The sequence below is a fragment of the Canis lupus genome, chromosome 22, assembly GCF_048164855.1.
Source record: "Canis lupus baileyi chromosome 22, mCanLup2.hap1, whole genome shotgun sequence".
NCBI lineage: Eukaryota > Metazoa > Chordata > Mammalia > Carnivora > Canidae > Canis > Canis lupus.
The window spans coordinates 17046429-17063800 of record NC_132859.1 but is presented as its reverse complement, the minus strand read 5'-3'; the positions used below and the strand labels follow the sequence as shown (position 1 = coordinate 17063800).

Here is a 17372-nt window from a genome sequence, read left to right as displayed (position 1 = left end):
TCACACAGAGTGGGGCTCTATGCAGGAACCCAGAACACCTCCTAAGTGCCACAACCTGGGCTAGGAAATTTTGCACAGTAAGTGGCTGGATCACCTTGTTAATCCTCCCATCAACTCTGCCTGGCAGGAGAAAGGGACGAGGCTCAGAGAGAGTAGGTGGCCCTAGAAAAACTTGGTTCCTTGCTGGGACAAGTCAGAGCTACTTCCAGCAGTGGCTCATGTCCCCCTCCAGTGCCCTTAGCCTGCAACCGCCTGTGTCCCACCTGTGCCCCGAATTCTCTCTTGCCTCCTGGATGATTGATTATCTGCACCCTTCTCCCACCAAGTCATTTTGGGGGCAAATATAAAATGTCTTAAGAGAAGTAGTAAGTGTCACTCATTGAGTACCTGCCCTGTGCCTGAGGCTGCTTATACTTTTTTGAGTATTCTCACTAAGTCCCATAGCCATACTGAAAGGCAGGGATTATCAATCCTATTTTATAGAAGAGAGACTGAATCTCAGCGTAGCAGAGTAATGCACACAAATTCATCCTGCTGTACAAAACAAAACTGAGACTTACACCTTTAAGCCCTTAGATCCCTGGTTCCCTGGAAGGACCTCTTGCTCTTATCATCATTGTCTTACAAAATTGGTGGAATTTGCTGTGGTGGAAGAAAAAATTGGCAACAAGAAAAAAAAATAAAACAGTAGTGATTTTTCTACAAATTCAGATCCATTTTCTCTTCATGGCTTAATAAAAATGAGCACCATTATTGTCACCATCATCGACATCACATATTCCACAAACATAATGAATGCTGTCACTGTCACTGCAGGAGGCCAGCGTGAATCATGACCCTTATGTGCCCTCAAAGTCACCATGATTGCCATTCTCTGGTTCTGATTGGGGTGGGCTCTTCTCATAACTGCCTGGAGGCCTGGACTCTTCTCTTCAATTCTGCTTATTGTTATTCATGTGCTTATTCATTCATATATTTAATGAGATCCTATTATGTGTTAGGCGTTGTGATGAATACTGAAGAAATAGTGCCAAAAGGCCCTGCCCTCACAAAGCCTGCAGTCTGGAAGATAAATAGATAATAACCAAGTAAACTAACAAGCATTTGACCACAATCTTCATAAATGCTCTGAAGGCAGGACTGGGATACTATGACAGCATGTCATGGAACCCTGCCTTAGTCTAGAGGCTCCCTTCCCTGCAGCCAGCCTCATATGCTCCAGCCCACACTAACTGCACTAGAGGAAATCCTCCAGCCTCAGGGCCCTGCATCCTGGATACTCAGTGACATTTCTAGTTCCATGGGATTTCATTGCTTTCTTTGAGTTGCCTCAGAGTTTGTATTACCTTGTGAGTCTTCATGAATTATAATTTTTAAATCAGAAGAAAAATGTTCCTTGAAAGTCCAGGTTTAGAAAATTCATGTTCTAATTACTCCCTAATGGTATCATATATGCGTTCGTGTTCTTCAAATTCCATTGAGGGGGACCTCCCCTTCCACTGGAGATAGAGGAACAAGGACTAAGATATACCTGAAGGAAATAAACAAAAAATATATAAAATATATAAAATGATGATTTTCAGAATACTAGACACCAGGCTCTGAAGGGCAATGATGCCTGAGATAGGAAGCAAATGAGGTGAGTCCTACAATTTTTACGTTACTAACTTGAGAAGTTCTTCAGGCTATAGCACAGAGAAGGGGAACCCATCCAGAGACCAGAAAACTCCCTGAGCTCAGGAGATGGAGTTGAAAGTCCAGGGAGACCAAGGTGGCTAGAGTTTGCCAAGTATAGTACCAAAGAAGCAGAGGGATACATGTGGACCTCTGAAGATCCACAAAGTGTTCCCTTCAGCAGAGTACTAGTCAGAGAATGTATATGGAGATACTACCTGAAGCTTAGGCAAAGGCGACATCAGAAAGAAATAGAGAACAGTGGACAGCACACACAAAGGGCTGGAAATAGTGAGTTTCCACCAGCAAGAAAAATTCATAAATTATGGGATATCATGTAGAATATTTGGAAAGGTCTTGTCTGAGTAATGGAAATAATTAGCCTTATGTGGAGCACTGTTCCCAACCCACCTAACAAATCATAAAAGAATATCCAAAAAGATAGGATGTTTTCAACTCACTTAACAGAATCCCAGACCAAGGCACAAGAATATGTATAGGAATACTGAAATATCCAGCACCCAACAAAGTAAAATTCACAAACTGTAGCAATCTAACAAATATTAACTGTCATAAAAAAGCATGAAAACATGATTAATAACAAGAATAATAAATCTAAACTGATGCAGAACTGACACAAATATTAGAATTAGCAGAAAAAAGACATTAACAGTGATGATAACTAGTTCATCTATTCAAAAAGTTAAGTGGAGACATAGAACATAACCAAAAAAGGCCTGAATCAAACTTCTGGAGATGAAGTGTACAATGTCTGAAATTAAAAGTAGACTAAAAAAAATAGACTGAGTTAGAGTAACAGCAGATTAGACTCAGCAGAAGAAAAGATTAGTGAACTTGTAGTCACATCAATAGAAATTATTCATAATGAAACAGAGAAAAAGATTTTTTTAAAAGGATAGAGGATTTTTTAAAAGGATAGAGTAAACTGAGTGACAACTTTAAGTGGCCTTATAAATATGTAAATGGAGTCCCTGAAGGAGAGTGAGGGGTTAGGGAGTGGACAGGAAAATATTTGTAGAAGTTATGGACAAAAATTTTCCACATTCACTGAGAACTATACACCTACTGATCCAAGAAGTTCAATAGAGCTAGAGCATAAGATATGGGAATAAAATTACACTAAAGCACATCATAAAGTATTCAAAACCTAAGATAATGAGAAAAATCTTAACTGCCAGAGATAAAAAGACACATTATGTGCAGAGGTACAAAAAAATGAGTGAAGATTTCTTGTCATAAAAACATAATATGGAATACATTAGAGCCACATCTTTAAGTACCAAAAGAAAAAATTGACAATTTAGGATTTTATACCTTGCAAAAAATATCTTTCAAAAAATGAAAGCAAAATAAATATTTTTTTCAGACAAAAAAAAAGATGTAAAAATTTGACATCAAGAGAATGAAGAATGCCTTTGATGGGCTCATTAGTAGTCTAGACATGATTGAGGATAGTATCTCTGAGTATAGGAAGACACATACATATTAAAAGTAAAAGGATGGAGAAAAACGTACAATACCATTACTAATCAAAAGAAAGAGAGTTACTGTATTCAGACAGAGCAGACCTTAGAGCAGGGATGTTATCAGTGATAAAGGCACATTACACAATAACAAAGAGGTCAGTTCTCCAGGAAGACATAACAATCCTTATGTGTATGTACCTAACAAGCACATCAAATATGTGAAGCAAAACATCTTAGAACTCCAAGGAGACTAGATGAATCTGTGATTATAGTTGAAGAATTCAGCAGCCCTTTAACAGAAATGGACAGATTTATCAGGCAAAAAAAATCAGTAAGGAGACAGTTGAACTCAATACCATCATCAATCAGCTAGTACGATTGACATCTGTCAACCACTTCATCCCATAACATCAGAGTATATATTCTTCTCAAGCTCACATGGAACATTCACCAAGATAGACTATGTTCTGGATTATAAAACAGACATTAGCAAATTTGAAAGAACAGAACTCATACAGTGTCTGCCCTCAGATCATAGTGGAATTAAGCTAGAAAACAATAACAGGAAGATATCCAAGTGCACACTGAACATTTACTAAGGTAGACTATACTTTGGCCCATAATACAAGTCTCATTTAAGTTATGCAAAGTATGTCTCTGACTGAAATGGAATTAAATTAGAGGTGATTAACAAAGATGTCTGGAAAACCCTCAAATATGGAGGAATTAAATAGCCCATGGGTTAAAAAAAGGAGTAACAAAGAAAATTTGAAAGTATTATGATCTGAATGAAAATGAGAACACAACATGTGAAAATTTGTGGGATGTTGCTAAAGCAAATCTTAAGGGGAAATTTATACCATGAAACACCTATACTGGAGAAACAAAAGATCCCAAAACAATAACCTCAGCTTTCACCTTAAGAAACTAGAAAAAGGGCAGCCCCGGTGGCCCAGTGGTCTAGCGCTGCCTTCAGCCCGGGGTGTGATCCTAGAGACCCAGGATCAAGTCCCACGTCGGGCTCCCTGCATGGAGCCTGCTTCTCCCTCTGCCTGTGCCTCTGCCTCTCTCTCTCTCTTTCTTTCATGAATAAATAAATAAAATCTTAAAAAAAAGAAACTAGAAAAATAAGCAGAATAAAGGGAATAAATAATAAAGATCAAAACAGAAATCAATAGAAAACACAAGAACAGAGAAAAAAACTGGTTCTTTGAGATGATCAATCAAATTGATAAACCTCTAGTTAGACTCATTAGAAAGAAAAGAGAATATACAGATTATTAATATCAGGAATAAGAGAAGTGATATATTTATAGAATATACAGATTTAAAAGGCTAATTAGTTAATATTATAAACAATGTGCCAATAAATTTAATAACTTAGATTAAATGGACAAATTCCTTAGAAGATACTATGAAAGGTCACTTAAAAATAAAAATAAAAAGGTAATCTGAATAGCCCTATATCTATTAAAGAAATCGAACTTCAGTTAAAAACTTTCCCACAGTGAAAACTCAAGGCTCAGATGGCTTGATGGGTGAATTCTTCCAAACATTTATGGGAGAAGCAATACCAGTTTTACATAAACTCTTTCAGAAAATGGAAGAGGATGAAAGATTTCCCAACTGACTCTATGTAGCAACAATACTCTGATTCTAAAACCGGACAAAGACTACAGAAAAAGTAACTACAGATAAATCCTTCATGAAGATAGAGTAAAATTTCTAAAAATGTTACCAAATCAATCCAACAATATGTATTTTAAAAAGAGACATGCTTATCAGATGGGGTTTATTACAGGCATATGGGATTGGTTAAACATATGAAAAGCAATCAGTGTAATTCACTATATTAACAAACTGCAAAAGAAAAACCCTATCATCATCTCAACAGATTCTTAGAAAGCATTTGATGAAAATCAAACATCCATTCCTGAGAGAAATTTCTCAGGAAACTAGGAATAAAATGAATTTCTGCAACCTGATAAAGGACATCTATGAAAAATCTACAGCCAGCATCACAGTGTGAAAGACTGAATGCCTCTCCTCTAAGATCAGGAACAAGACACTGCTCTCCAACATTGTACTGGAGGTTCTAGCAAGTATAATTAGGCAAGAAAAAAAGGGGGGAAAAGTCATCCAGATTGAAGAACTAAAAGCTATCTTTATTCACAATGTGATTATTTATGTAAAACATCTGATAGAATCTACAAAGAAGCTACTAGAACTAAAAAGCCAGTATAACAAGTTTATAGGATACAAGAGCAATACACAAAAATCAGTTCTATCTCTAAACTAGCAACAATCTTACATTAAAACTAAAATAACATTTATAATAGCATCAAGAATATGAAACACTTAGGAATAAATATGACCAAAGATATGATCTGTACATTGAAATATACCAAACATTGCTTAGGGAAGCTAAAGTAGACCTAAATAAATGGACAGATTCATGGGTTCATGGGTCAGAAGACTCAGTATTGTAAAGATATCTATTCTCTCCAAATAAATCCATTTGATTTGGTCAGAGATCTTAGATTTCATCTGAGATTTGACATAATTTTAATCAAAACTCCAAAAGAATTTTTTAAAAAGATTATTTATTTGAGAGAGAAAGAGAGCACAAGTAAACATGCATGCACACAAGTACCAGTGTGGGGAGGGGCAGAGAAAGAGAATCCCTGCTGAGTGGGAAGCCCAACATGGGGAGGAGGCACTCACGAAGGCTGATCCCACAATCTGTGAGATCATGACCTGAGTGGAAACCAAGAGTCAGATGCTTAACCAACTAAGCCACCCAGCATGCTGGACATGCCCCTCCAGCAGGATTTTTTTTAAATTTTTATTTATTTATGATAGTCACAGAGAGAGAGAGAGAGAGAGAGAGAGAGAGAGAGGGGCAGAGACATAGGCAGAGGGAGAAGCAGGCTCCCTGCACCGGGAGCCCGACGTGGGATTCGATCCTGGGTCTCCAGGATCGCGCCCTGGGCCAAAGGCAGGCGCCAAACCGCTGCGCCACCCAGGGATCCCCTCCAGCAGGATTTTTATAGAAACTGAAAACCAGATTCTAAAATTTAAATGGAAATGCAAAGAACATAAAATAGCCAAAACAACTTTGAAAAAAAAGGAAAAGAGAACTAAATTGGAGAACTAACACTACCTGATTTCAAGATTTATTATAAAACCACATAATAAAACAAGCAATCTAGTATTGGCATAAACATATAAAAATAGGTCACTAGAATAGAATAGAGACTTCAAAAGTGTGCCCACACAGATATAGATGGCTGATTCTGGAACGATTGGCATAAATTTGCAAAAGTATAAAAAAAAATTTGCAAAAATATACTTCAATCCATACCTCACAGTAATATACTGTTAATATAAAAAATTAACTCAAAATGTACCATATACCTAAATGTGCAATGTAAAACTGTGAAACTTCTAGAAGAGAACATAGAAGAAAGCTGTTACCTTGGGTTAGGCAAAGCACGGCCCATGAAAGAACACACTGATAAATTGAACATCAAAATTAAAAACTTCCCTTAAAGATGTTTTTAAAAGAATACAATGCCAAGCTGCAAGCACGGAGAAAATATTTGCTTATGTGCATGTCCATACATATTTGAATACATATGCACATTCATGGCCACCCATGCATATACACGTGCACATATATAGATCCCCTGAAGACACATACACATTTGCGCGTACGCATACACATAGGCACACACGCTTAGAACACCCTAAGAATTTATATTCTGGTCTTTTGGTTCTGGCTTCCCATCAGCAGCAACCACTGCATCCCACTGCCAGCCTCTCCCAGTCCAGGCCCCAGGTATCTTCAGGACGCTGCAGTTCTGAATCAAAAGTGAAATTATGTTCAGGTCCCTGATCTGGCGACTGCCTGCAAGTCAGGGCAATCAGATGCGTCACATTTTCTCATAAAAGAAATTTCTGACAGGCTTATTAACCTTTGAAAATACCAGCTCTCTGTCCAAAGGACTTCCGGAGTCCAGATCGAACTGAAAAATAATCTTGTGACAGACCACCCGGTTCTGAGCTGATGGGAATTACTTTCAACCCAGGCCAGCATGTCCCTCTGACAAAATGTTCCACATACCAAACCTGACAGCAGCCGGCTCTCGGGAGCAAGGGAGCCAAGTGTCAGCTATTATAGATCATATCCATGATGGCTGTGACATGGGGTGATTGCTCTGGGCCTCCGTCATTGTGGGGGCACCTGGGATAGTGGGGAGGAGCCAGTCTAAGTGCCTTTAACATTTATGTCCCTGTGCTGTCGGACGGAGAGTCTGCCTGTCATCAGAGATAGATGTAGCCTTGGCCTCTGGCTATCATTTTCTGTTTCTAGTGTTCAGTTTGGGGTAGAACTATAGTTCAGTGGGTGCTGTCAGAAATAAAGAGACCAGAGTGTCATGCGGAAAATTGGAGATAAACAGATTAACTCCAGGGTTGGAGGAAGTGACTCATCCGCCCCCACTGTCTCACGGTGGAGGACAATCCTCTTGCTTGCTCTTTTTGGGCCCCTTTCTGGGCTCAGAAGACAATCTGTATCATTTCTGGAAGTCTCAGTGTTTTTCCTTACCCCATGAAACACATGTGAAACAGCTTTTCCACCATAATGTTGCCAGGGACCCCAGAGTGTAGCCCCGCCTTTGCTTTGAATAAATTGGATGGCCTTGGGTAACACCTTTAACTTCGGAGCCCCAGCTGACACTAGAGAAGATGGTCATATTGATGCCTCTCCTGTCTGCTTCACCAATTTGCCATGACCAGCAGGACTGATGAAAAGAGTGTACTCCAAGGGACAGGGACAGTGGCTGTGCTTTGTCACATCTTTCAACATGCTCACCATTGCTCAGGGTATCTCTGCTCAGATCTAGACTTGCACAGGCTTCCAGGCAAATGTTTTCCATCTTCCTCTAGAACTATCAAGAATAACTTCCTGGCTTCCAGATCCTGGTTCCTTTTCTCCTGCACTGCTGTGAGTGCCCTACCACTAGAGGGGTGCTGTTTCTTCGGGTTCTGGCATCACAGCCAAGTGCATAACCCCATCCCACCCCCCAGCAGCACCATCAGACTTCGTGTTCCTGCAGCTGCCAACACAACCCTGCTTCTTCTCGGCCAATGGCTTTGCTTTCTGTTGCTTGGAGAAAAGAGGCAGAGAGGCAGGAAGGTCTTCTGATTCCTTCCTCAAAACCCATCCACACTCAGGCACTTGGGTGGCTCAGTTGGTTAAGGATCTGCCTTCCGCTCCAGTCCTGGAATTGAGCCCCACATTGGGCTCCCTGCTGGATGTGGAGTCTGCTTCTCCCTCTGCTCCTCTTGTGTGCTCTCTCTCTTTCTCTTTTCATAAGATTAAATAAAATCTAAAAAAAAAAAAAAAACCTATACATACTCAACCCATTTTTCACTTCTTGCTTCCTAGTACAAAGACTGCTTTTCATCAGTGGCCAGTGTTCCCACTTAGGGCCTCTTACTCTGCAGCTTCCTTGGGAACCTCCCATCATTACTTGTCCCTTCTCATTTTACTATTTGCCTCGTTACCCATCTCTTCTCAGTGCACAAAGAGGCTTTGGCCATGGAATTTGTGTCTGTGGGAACATGTTGGGAATTTGGAGCTAAAACAGGCATGGAAAAACCACTCTGGGTGAAGACAAAAATGGGGCACATGTGGTCCTTGGGGAAGATGGTGTTTTGAAAACTATGTAGAAGTTTCAAGGGTGTTGCTGGAGGTTAAATTTTCCAGACTGTCACTCTTCTTTCTCAGGCCCTGTCTTTGTTCTCTCCATCCCTCTTCCTGACCTCTGCCCCCAGATCCTCATCTTGAAGAATTCTTAAAATCCCAGGGCAAAATCCCAATCCCTTTAGGAAAACAATGAAAAGTTTAGACCCTGTAAAACCACTGATAGTTGAGTCTTTGAAATGTTGCTACACTTTTGTTTTACAAATAATAAGAATGGGCAGCCCTGGTGGCAGTGGCGAAGCGGTTTAGTGCCACCTGCAGCCCAGGGTGTGATCCTGGGGACCCGGGATCAAGTCCCACATCAGGCTCCTTGCATGGAGCCTGCTTCTCCCTCTGTCTGTGTCTCAGCTTCTCTTCTCTCTGTGTGTCTCTCATGAATAAATAAATAAGATCTTTAAAAAATACTAATAAGACCAATTCTTGCTCCACAGAACTGAAGATCCCAGATTTGACCTGATGAATCCTACCACTAGAGGCATCCAGGGTGTTGTGGGACTCTCAGTTAGAATATTGCACTGGTGAATACGACCTCAGTTGCTCTTACCAGGCCAATCAGTTTCTCTCACCAGGAACTTGAATTTCATGGAAAGGATATAGTTGGAACCCAGGCATTCTGACAGCAGCCTCCTGGAGAGATTTCTCTTGAGTTCCTGCCTCTGGGGACCCTGGAGCTTCCACTGTTCAAGGCCTTCCTGCGGTTTGGCTGCTCAGCGTTCCCTTTAACTCTGTGAGATATTCAACATCCTTCCCATCACTTCCATCTCAGTTTTAGACAGGAAAGATTTCTGTCACTTATAACCAGATAAACTTAATTGATAAAAAGTAACTCTATAACTTTCTCTCTTAAGATGTTCAGAAAGGAACTGACTTGCTGCCACCCAACTGTCTTGCGTCCATCCCATTTGTGAAATACCAGGCATCAAATCCTGAGAATCCTTTATCCTCAAAGTCTGCAAGATAAGTGCCCTCATCAAACCTCTTTTGTAGGCGAGGAACTGAGACTCTGAAAGATGTGGACATCTGTCCAAGGTTACAGCTAGAACCAGGCATTGTGGTTGATACATGTCAGTAAAACTTAGTGTGGCCTAAGTAAAGGACATTAAATGAAAGGAAATGGGGAGGGTCCCCAGCCAAGATACACCTTTTCCCATTTCTTTCTCAGTGCGTGTGGATACTTGACAATTTTTTAAATTTTTAAAAATTTTTTTGTTTTTTTTTCGTTTGTTTGTTTGACAAGTATTAACATCCTCTTTTACCCAGGCCTTGAGATGAGTTCTTAGCACAGGCACCAGACTATAGGGAAGAGAAACACATCCTGGACAGCTGGTAAGAAAACAATAGGATTATTAAGTCATTCATTTTGTCATTTATTCAACAAATGTCTGCTGTGCATAGAGATATACCAGGTTAGGCCACAGTATAATAAAATATATAGAGCGATCATCTTCATGGGATGAGAAAAAAATAAGAAAATAATCATAAAATGAGAAAAGAGTGATGCAGTAAAGGAGTAAGGTTCTGAAACAGAATGAGGTGTATGAGTTGGTGGGGATGAAGGTGGTGGCGGCAATCAGGCCTTGGAATCAGGAGCTTTATTTGGCGTGCAGGAGGGACTGTGATAAGTTTGAATGGATAAGTCGAATAGGCAGTTGGATTTAAACCTGAAGCTGGGAAAAAAGGTTTGGGCAGGAAATGGAAATTTTTTAGAGCCATGGAAACGAAGGAAAGGTCCAGGAAAAAGAGGGGGAGATGGTGTAGGTTTTACCTTTGGTTCTATGCATACAGAGGGCACTAATCTTTTTTTTTTTTTCTTATTGGAGTTCAATTTGCCAACATTTAGCATAACACCCAGCGCTCATCCCGCCAGTGTCCATCACCCAGTCACCCCCACCCCCTGCCCACCTCCCTTTCCACTACCCCTTGTTTGTTTCCCAGAGTTAGGACTCTCTCATATTCTGTCCTCCTCACTGATATTTTCACTCATTTTCTCTCCTTTCCCTTCATTCTCTTTCACTAATTTTTATATTCCCCAAATGAATGAGACCATATAATGTTTGTCCTTCTCGGATTGACTTATTTCACTCAGCATAATACCCTCCAGTTCCATCCACGTCGAAGCAAATGGTGGGTATTTGTCATTTCTAATGGCTGAGGAATATTCCATTGTATACATAAACCACATCTTCTTTATCCATTCATCTTTCGTTGGACACCGAGGCTCCTTCCACAGTTTGGCTATCGTGGCCATTGCTGCTATAAACATCGGGGTGCAGGTGTCCCGGCGTTTCATTGCATTTGTATCTTTGGGGTAAATCCCCAACAGTGCAATTGCTGGGTCGTAGGGCAGGTATATTTTTAACTGTTTGAGGAACCTCCACACAGGTTTCCAGAGTGGCTGCACCAGTTCACAGTCCCACCAACAGTGCTAGAGGGTCCCCTTTCTCCACATCCTCTCCAACATTTGTTGTTCCCTGCCTTGTGCATACACATGGCCAACAAGCGCAGGAGAAAATGCTCCGCATCACTGGCCACCTGGGAAATACAAATCAAAACCACAATGAAAAAAGAAAAAAAAAAACCACAATGAGATACCACCTCACATCAGTGAGAATGGTGAAAATCAACAAGACAGAGGACACTAATCTTTTCCACAGGCGCAGGAGAGGTTTACAAGAAATCGTAAAGTTGCTCAGTTTTGCCTCCCGCCTCCCTCAACCAGACTACATTTCCCAGAATGCCGCGCGAACCTCGCGAGGCCCGGTTGCTTCCAGCTGCTTCCGGCGCAGGTGCCCCTCCCCACCCCACCTCCGGATAGTCATGGCGGCCCTCAGAACGTCTGTGGCGCTGTGGAGCCTCCTGACAGGTTCTCGGAACTCGGAGCGGGGCTGCTTCCGGGCCCGAATTCGGCCCCAGCTCGGCGCCCTGCTCCAGCCGCCGCCCGGGCCCTGCGGGGTGGGGCCGCCATGCCGTCGGCTTGCTTCCGAGGCGGGTAAGTGACCGGCCAGATGTCCGCGGGAGGCTCGCTTCCGGCTGGCGACAGCACGCGGCCGCCGGCCCCTCCCTCCGTGCCGGCTCTTCCAGCTGCGCGCGCAGGCCCTGCCGGCTCCTGCACCTTGTAGGGGCTGGGTCTGTGGCGGCCGGCAGTGCCGAGCTCGGAGGTCTGCGCGCGCCGTGCTGCACGTAGGGGGCACGGCCGACCCCGCGAGTCTGCCCTCGAGGGAGCCGCTGGCGCCGTGGGGAAGGGGCAGTGCAGCGCGACCCAGAGCGGCGCGCGGGCTTGGTCGGAAGGACCGGGAGGGGTCCCTGGACCTTGGGACCAGAGCTGAGACCTGGCTGGCCGTGCCGGGGAAGCATTTCAAGCAGCGGGGACAGCCTAGGCCAAAGTCCTGGCGTGAGACTGAACACAGGGAGTCTGGAAACCCGTGTTTGAGGTGGGATTCCTTGATCGGTAAGGCTTGGGTGTGGCGTGGCTCCGGGTCTGAAAGGAGAAGTCAGCCTTGCGTCTCAGCTTTCTGGCTTGAACGTTTGAGTGCAAAGTATTCCCATTTATACCAAGACAGAGAACGTTAATTGTAAGATTTTTTAATTTAATTTTATTTTTTTTTGGCGGGAGGAATGAAGGGGTGAGGGATGCAAAGGCAGTAGGTGAGGTGAGACTGGAAAGGAGGCAGAATTAAGCGTCTGTGTTTGCACATATTAAATTTGAGGTACTTTTGAAATTTGAGTGTAGCTACACAGTATGACCCAAAACACGGTTGTATCTAAAGTGAGAAGCGTCGGGTCAGAGTGGTAACTCTGGGACGCCCGGGTGGCTCATGCCGTCGGCCCAGGGCGGGATCCTGGAGACCCAGGATCGACTCCCACGTCGCGCTCCCTGCATGGAGCCTGCTTCTCCCTCTGCCTGTGTCTCTGCCTCTCTCTCTCTGTCTCTCATGAATACATAAATAAATAAAATCTTTTTTAAAAATCTAATTTTAGATTTAAATCTAAAAAATCTAATTTTTCCTATTTTAAAGTAAAAGTGGAACGCCTGGGTGGCTCAGCAGTTAAGCATCTGTCTTCGGCTCAGGGCATGACCCTGGAGTCCCAGGATCCAGTCCCACATCCGGCTCCCCGCATGGAGCCTGCTTCTCCCAACGCCTGTCTCTGCCTCTCTCTCTCTCTCTCTCTTTCTCTCTCTCTGTGTCTCTCGTGAATAAATAAATAAAATCTAAAAATTAAATAAAAGTGGTAATTCAAGCTGGGGAAATGGTGAGATTGAGGAAAGAGCAGTGCTGAGCACATACTGTCTGTGAAGCGCTGGGTTCCAGAGGTGAGTTCAAGACCATGTCTGGCCTTTGGAGGAGCACATTGCTTAGTGGGGAGCACGTGAAGTAAGCAGACTACCTTAGTTTTTTTTTCTAAATGAAGTTGGAAGTCATTGGTGAGTTTTATTTATTTTATTTATTTATTTTTTCATTGATGAGTTTTAAACATGAATCTTGATTACATTTTTTTTAATTTTCAGTTTTACTGAGACATATTTAACATACAGTACTGTATAAGTTCACAGTGTGCAACACAATGACTTGACTTCATATATCATGAAATTATTACCACTATAAGTTTAGTTTACATCTTTCCTCTCATGTAGATACAAAGAAAAAAAATTTTCCTGTGATGAGAACCCTTAGGATTTACTTTAACAACTTTCATAGATATCATTCAGCAGTGTTAACTGTATCCATCATGTAATATATTACATCCTAGTTCTTCTTTTAACTGGAAGTTTGTACCTTTTGACCACCTTGATCCAGTTCCCCCTCATACCCTATTCTCTGGTAACTAGAAGACCACAAGTCTGATCTCTTTTTCTGTGAGTTCTTGTTTGTTTGTTTTAAGATTCCACATATAGTTGAGATCATACAATATTTGTCTTTCTCTTGGTTTATTTTACTTAATGCCCCCATGGTCCATCCACGTTGTCACAAATTGCAAGATCTTTCTCTCTTTTTTTTTTTTTTAATTTATTTTTTATTGGTGTTCAATTTACTAACATACAGAATAACCCCCAGTGCCCGTCACCCATTCACTTCCACCCCCCGCCCTCCTCCCCTTCTACCACCCCTAGTTCGTTTCCCAGAGTTAGCAGTCTTTACGTTCTGTCTCCCTTTCTGATATTTCCCACACATTTCTTCCCTTCCCTTATATTCCTTTTCACTATTATTTATATTCCCCAAATGAATGAGAACATATAATGTTTGTCCTTCTCCGACTGGCTTACTTCACTCAGCATAATACCCTCCAGTTCCATCCACGTTGAAGCAAATGGTGGGTATTTGTCATTTCTAATAGCTGAGTAATATTCCATTGTATACATAAACCACATCTTCTTTATCCACTCATCTTTCGTTGGACACCGAGGCTCCTTCCACAGTTTGGCTATCGTGGCCATTGCTGCTAGAAACATTGGGGTGCAGGTGTCCCGGCGTTTCATTGCATTTGTATCTTTGGGGTAGATCCCCAACAGTGCAATTGCTGGGTCGTAGGGCAGGTCTATTTTTAACTGTTTGAGGAACCTCCACACAGTTTTCCAGAGTGGCTGCACCAGTTCACATTCCCACCAACAGTGTAAGAGGGTTCCCTTTTCTCCGCATCCTCTCCAACATTTGTTGTTTCCTGCCTTGTTAATTTTCCCCATTCTCACTGGTGTGAGGTGGTATCTCATTGTGGTTTTGATTTGTATTTCCCTGATGGCAAGTGATGCAGAGCATTTTCTCATGTGCATGTTGGCCATGTCTATGTCTTCCTCTGTGAGATTTCTCTTCATGTCTTTTGCCCATTTCATGATTGGATTGTTTGTTTCTTTGGTGTTGAGTTTGATAAGTTCTTTATAGATCTTGGAAACTAGCCCTTTATCTGATATGTCATTTGCAAATATCTTCTCCCATTCTGTAGGTTGTCTTTGAGTTTTGTTGACTGTATCCTTTGCTGTGCAAAAGCTTCTTATCTTGATGAAGTCCCAATAGTTCATTTTTGCTTTTGTTTCTTTTGCCTTCGTGGATGTATCTTGCAAGAAGTTACTGTGGCCGAGTTCAAAAAGGGTGTTGCCTGTGTTCTTCTCTAGGATTTTGATGGAATCTTGTCTCACATTTAGATCTTTCATCCATTTTGAGTTTATCTTTGTGTATGGTGCAAGAGAGTGGTCTAGTTTCATTCTTCTGCATGTGGATGTCCAATTTTCCCAGCACCATTTATTGAAGAGACTGTCTTTCTTCCAATGGATAGTCTTTCCTCCTTTATCGAATATTAGTTGCCCATAAAGTTCAGGGTCCACTTCTGGATTCTCTATTCTGTTCCACTGATCTATGTGTCTGTTTTTGTGCCAGTACCACACTGTCTTGATGACCACAGCTTTGTAGTACAACCTGAAATCTGGCATTGTGATGCCCCCAGCTATGGTTTTCTTTTTTAAAATTCCCCTGGCTATTCGGGGTCTTTTCTGATTCCACACAAATCTTAAAATAATTTGTTCTAACTCTCTGAAGAAAGTCCATGGTATTTTGATAGGGATTGCATTAAACGTGTATATTGCCCTGGGTAACATTGACATTTTCACAATATTAATTCTGCCAATCCATGAGCATGGAATATTTTTCCATCTCTTTGTGTCTTCCTCAATTTCTTTCAGAAGTGTTCTATAGTTTTGAGGGTATAGATCCTTTACATCTTTGGTGAGGTTTATTCCTAGGTATCTTATGCTTTTGGGTGCAATTGTAAATGGGATTGACTCCTTAATTTCTCTTTCTTCAGTCTCATTGTTAGTGTATAGAACTGCCACTGATTTCTGGGCATTGATTTTGTATCCTGCCATGCTACCGAATTGCTGTATGAGTTCTAGCAATCTTGGGGTGGAGACTTTCGGGTTTTCTATGTAGAGTATCATGTCATCGGCGAAGAGGGAGAGTTTGACTTCTTCTTTGCCAATTTGAATGCCTTTAATGTCTTTTTGTTGTCTGATTGCTGAGGCTAGGACTTCCAGTACTATGTTGAACAGCAGTGGTGAGAGTGGACATCCCTGTCTTGTTCCTGATCTTAGGGGAAAGGCTCCCAGTGCTTCCCCATTGAGAATGATATTTGCTGTGGGCTTTTCATAGATGGCTTTTAAGATGTCGAGGAATGTTCCCTCTATCCCTACACTCTGAAGAGTTTTGATCAGGAATGGATGCTGTATTTTGTCAAATGCTTTCTCTGCATCTAATGAGAGGATCATATGGTTCTTGGTTTTTCTCTTGCTGATATGATGAATCACATTGATTGTTTTACGGGTGTTGAACCAGCCTTGTGTCCCAGGGATAAATCCTACTTGGTCATGGTGAATAATTTTCTTAATGTATTGTTGGATCCTATTGGCCAGTATCTTGTTGAGAATTTTTGCATCCATGTTCATCAGGGATATTGGTCTGTAATTCTCCTTTTTGGTGGGGACTTTGTCTGGTTTTGGAATTAGGTGATGCTGGCCTCATAGAACGAATTTGGAAGTACTCCATCTCTTTCTATCTTTCCAAACAGCTTTAGGAGAATAGGTATGGTTTCTTCTTTAAATGTTTGATAAAATTCCCCTGGGAAGCCATCTGGCCCGGGACTCTTGTGCCTTGGGAGGTTTTTGATGACTGCTTCAATTTCCTCCCTGGTTATTGGCCTGTTCAGGTTTTCTATTTCTTCCTGTTCCAGTTTTGGTAGTTTGTGGCTTTCCAGGAATGCGTCCATTTCTTCTAGATTGCCTAATTTATTGGCGTATAGCTGTTCATAATATGTTTTTAAAATCGTTTGTATTTCCTTGGTGTTGGTAGTGATCTCTCCTTTCTCATTCATGATTTTATTAATTTGAGTCTTCTCTCTCTTCTTTTTAATAAGGCTGGCTAATGGTTTATCTATCTTATTAATTCTTTCAAAGAACCAACTCCTGGTTTTGTTGATCTGTTCCACAGTTCTTCTGGTCTCGATTTCGTTGAGTTCTGCTAGAATCTTTATTAACTCCCTTCTTCTCTTGGGTGTAGGATCTATTTGCTGTTTTTTCTCTAGCTCCTTTATGTGTAAGGTTAGCTTTTGTATTTGAGTTCTTTCCAGTTTTTGAATGGATGCTTGTATTGCGATGTATTTCCCCCTTAGGACTGCTTTTGCTGCATCCCAAAGATTTTGAACAGTTGTATCTTCATTCTCATTAGTTTCCATGAATCTTTTTAATTCTTCCTTAATTTCCTGGTTGACCCTTTTATCTTTTAGCAGGATGGTCCTTAACCTCCACGTGTTTGAGGTCCTTCCAAACTTCTTGTTGTGATTTAGTTCTAATTTCAAGGCATTATGGTCTGAGAATATGCAGGGGACAATCCCAATCTTTTGGTATCGGTTCAGACCCGCTTTGTGACCCAATATGTGGTCTATTCTGGAGAAAGTTCCAT

At 41.6% G+C, this 17372-nt stretch overlaps 1 protein-coding gene across 5 annotated transcripts in view; it reads left to right on the top strand.

The window, feature by feature from the left end:
- Window positions 1–17372, top strand: part of MRPS22 (mitochondrial ribosomal protein S22) — a 215512-nt gene that overhangs the window by 176146 nt on the left and 21994 nt on the right. The window contains exon 1 of one of the 5 annotated variants that reach the window (XM_072792540.1): window positions 11714–11920. The exons of 2 other annotated variants lie outside the window; for them this stretch is intronic. In XM_072792540.1, the coding sequence (XP_072648641.1) occupies window positions 11749–11920 (172 nt within the window). In that variant the 5' untranslated portion in view covers window positions 11714–11748. Of the gene's footprint in view, window positions 1–11713; window positions 11921–12221; window positions 12363–17372 lie in introns of those variants that run through there. 2 more of the 5 variants (XR_012014876.1, XM_072792543.1) reach the window with 2 other exon arrangements.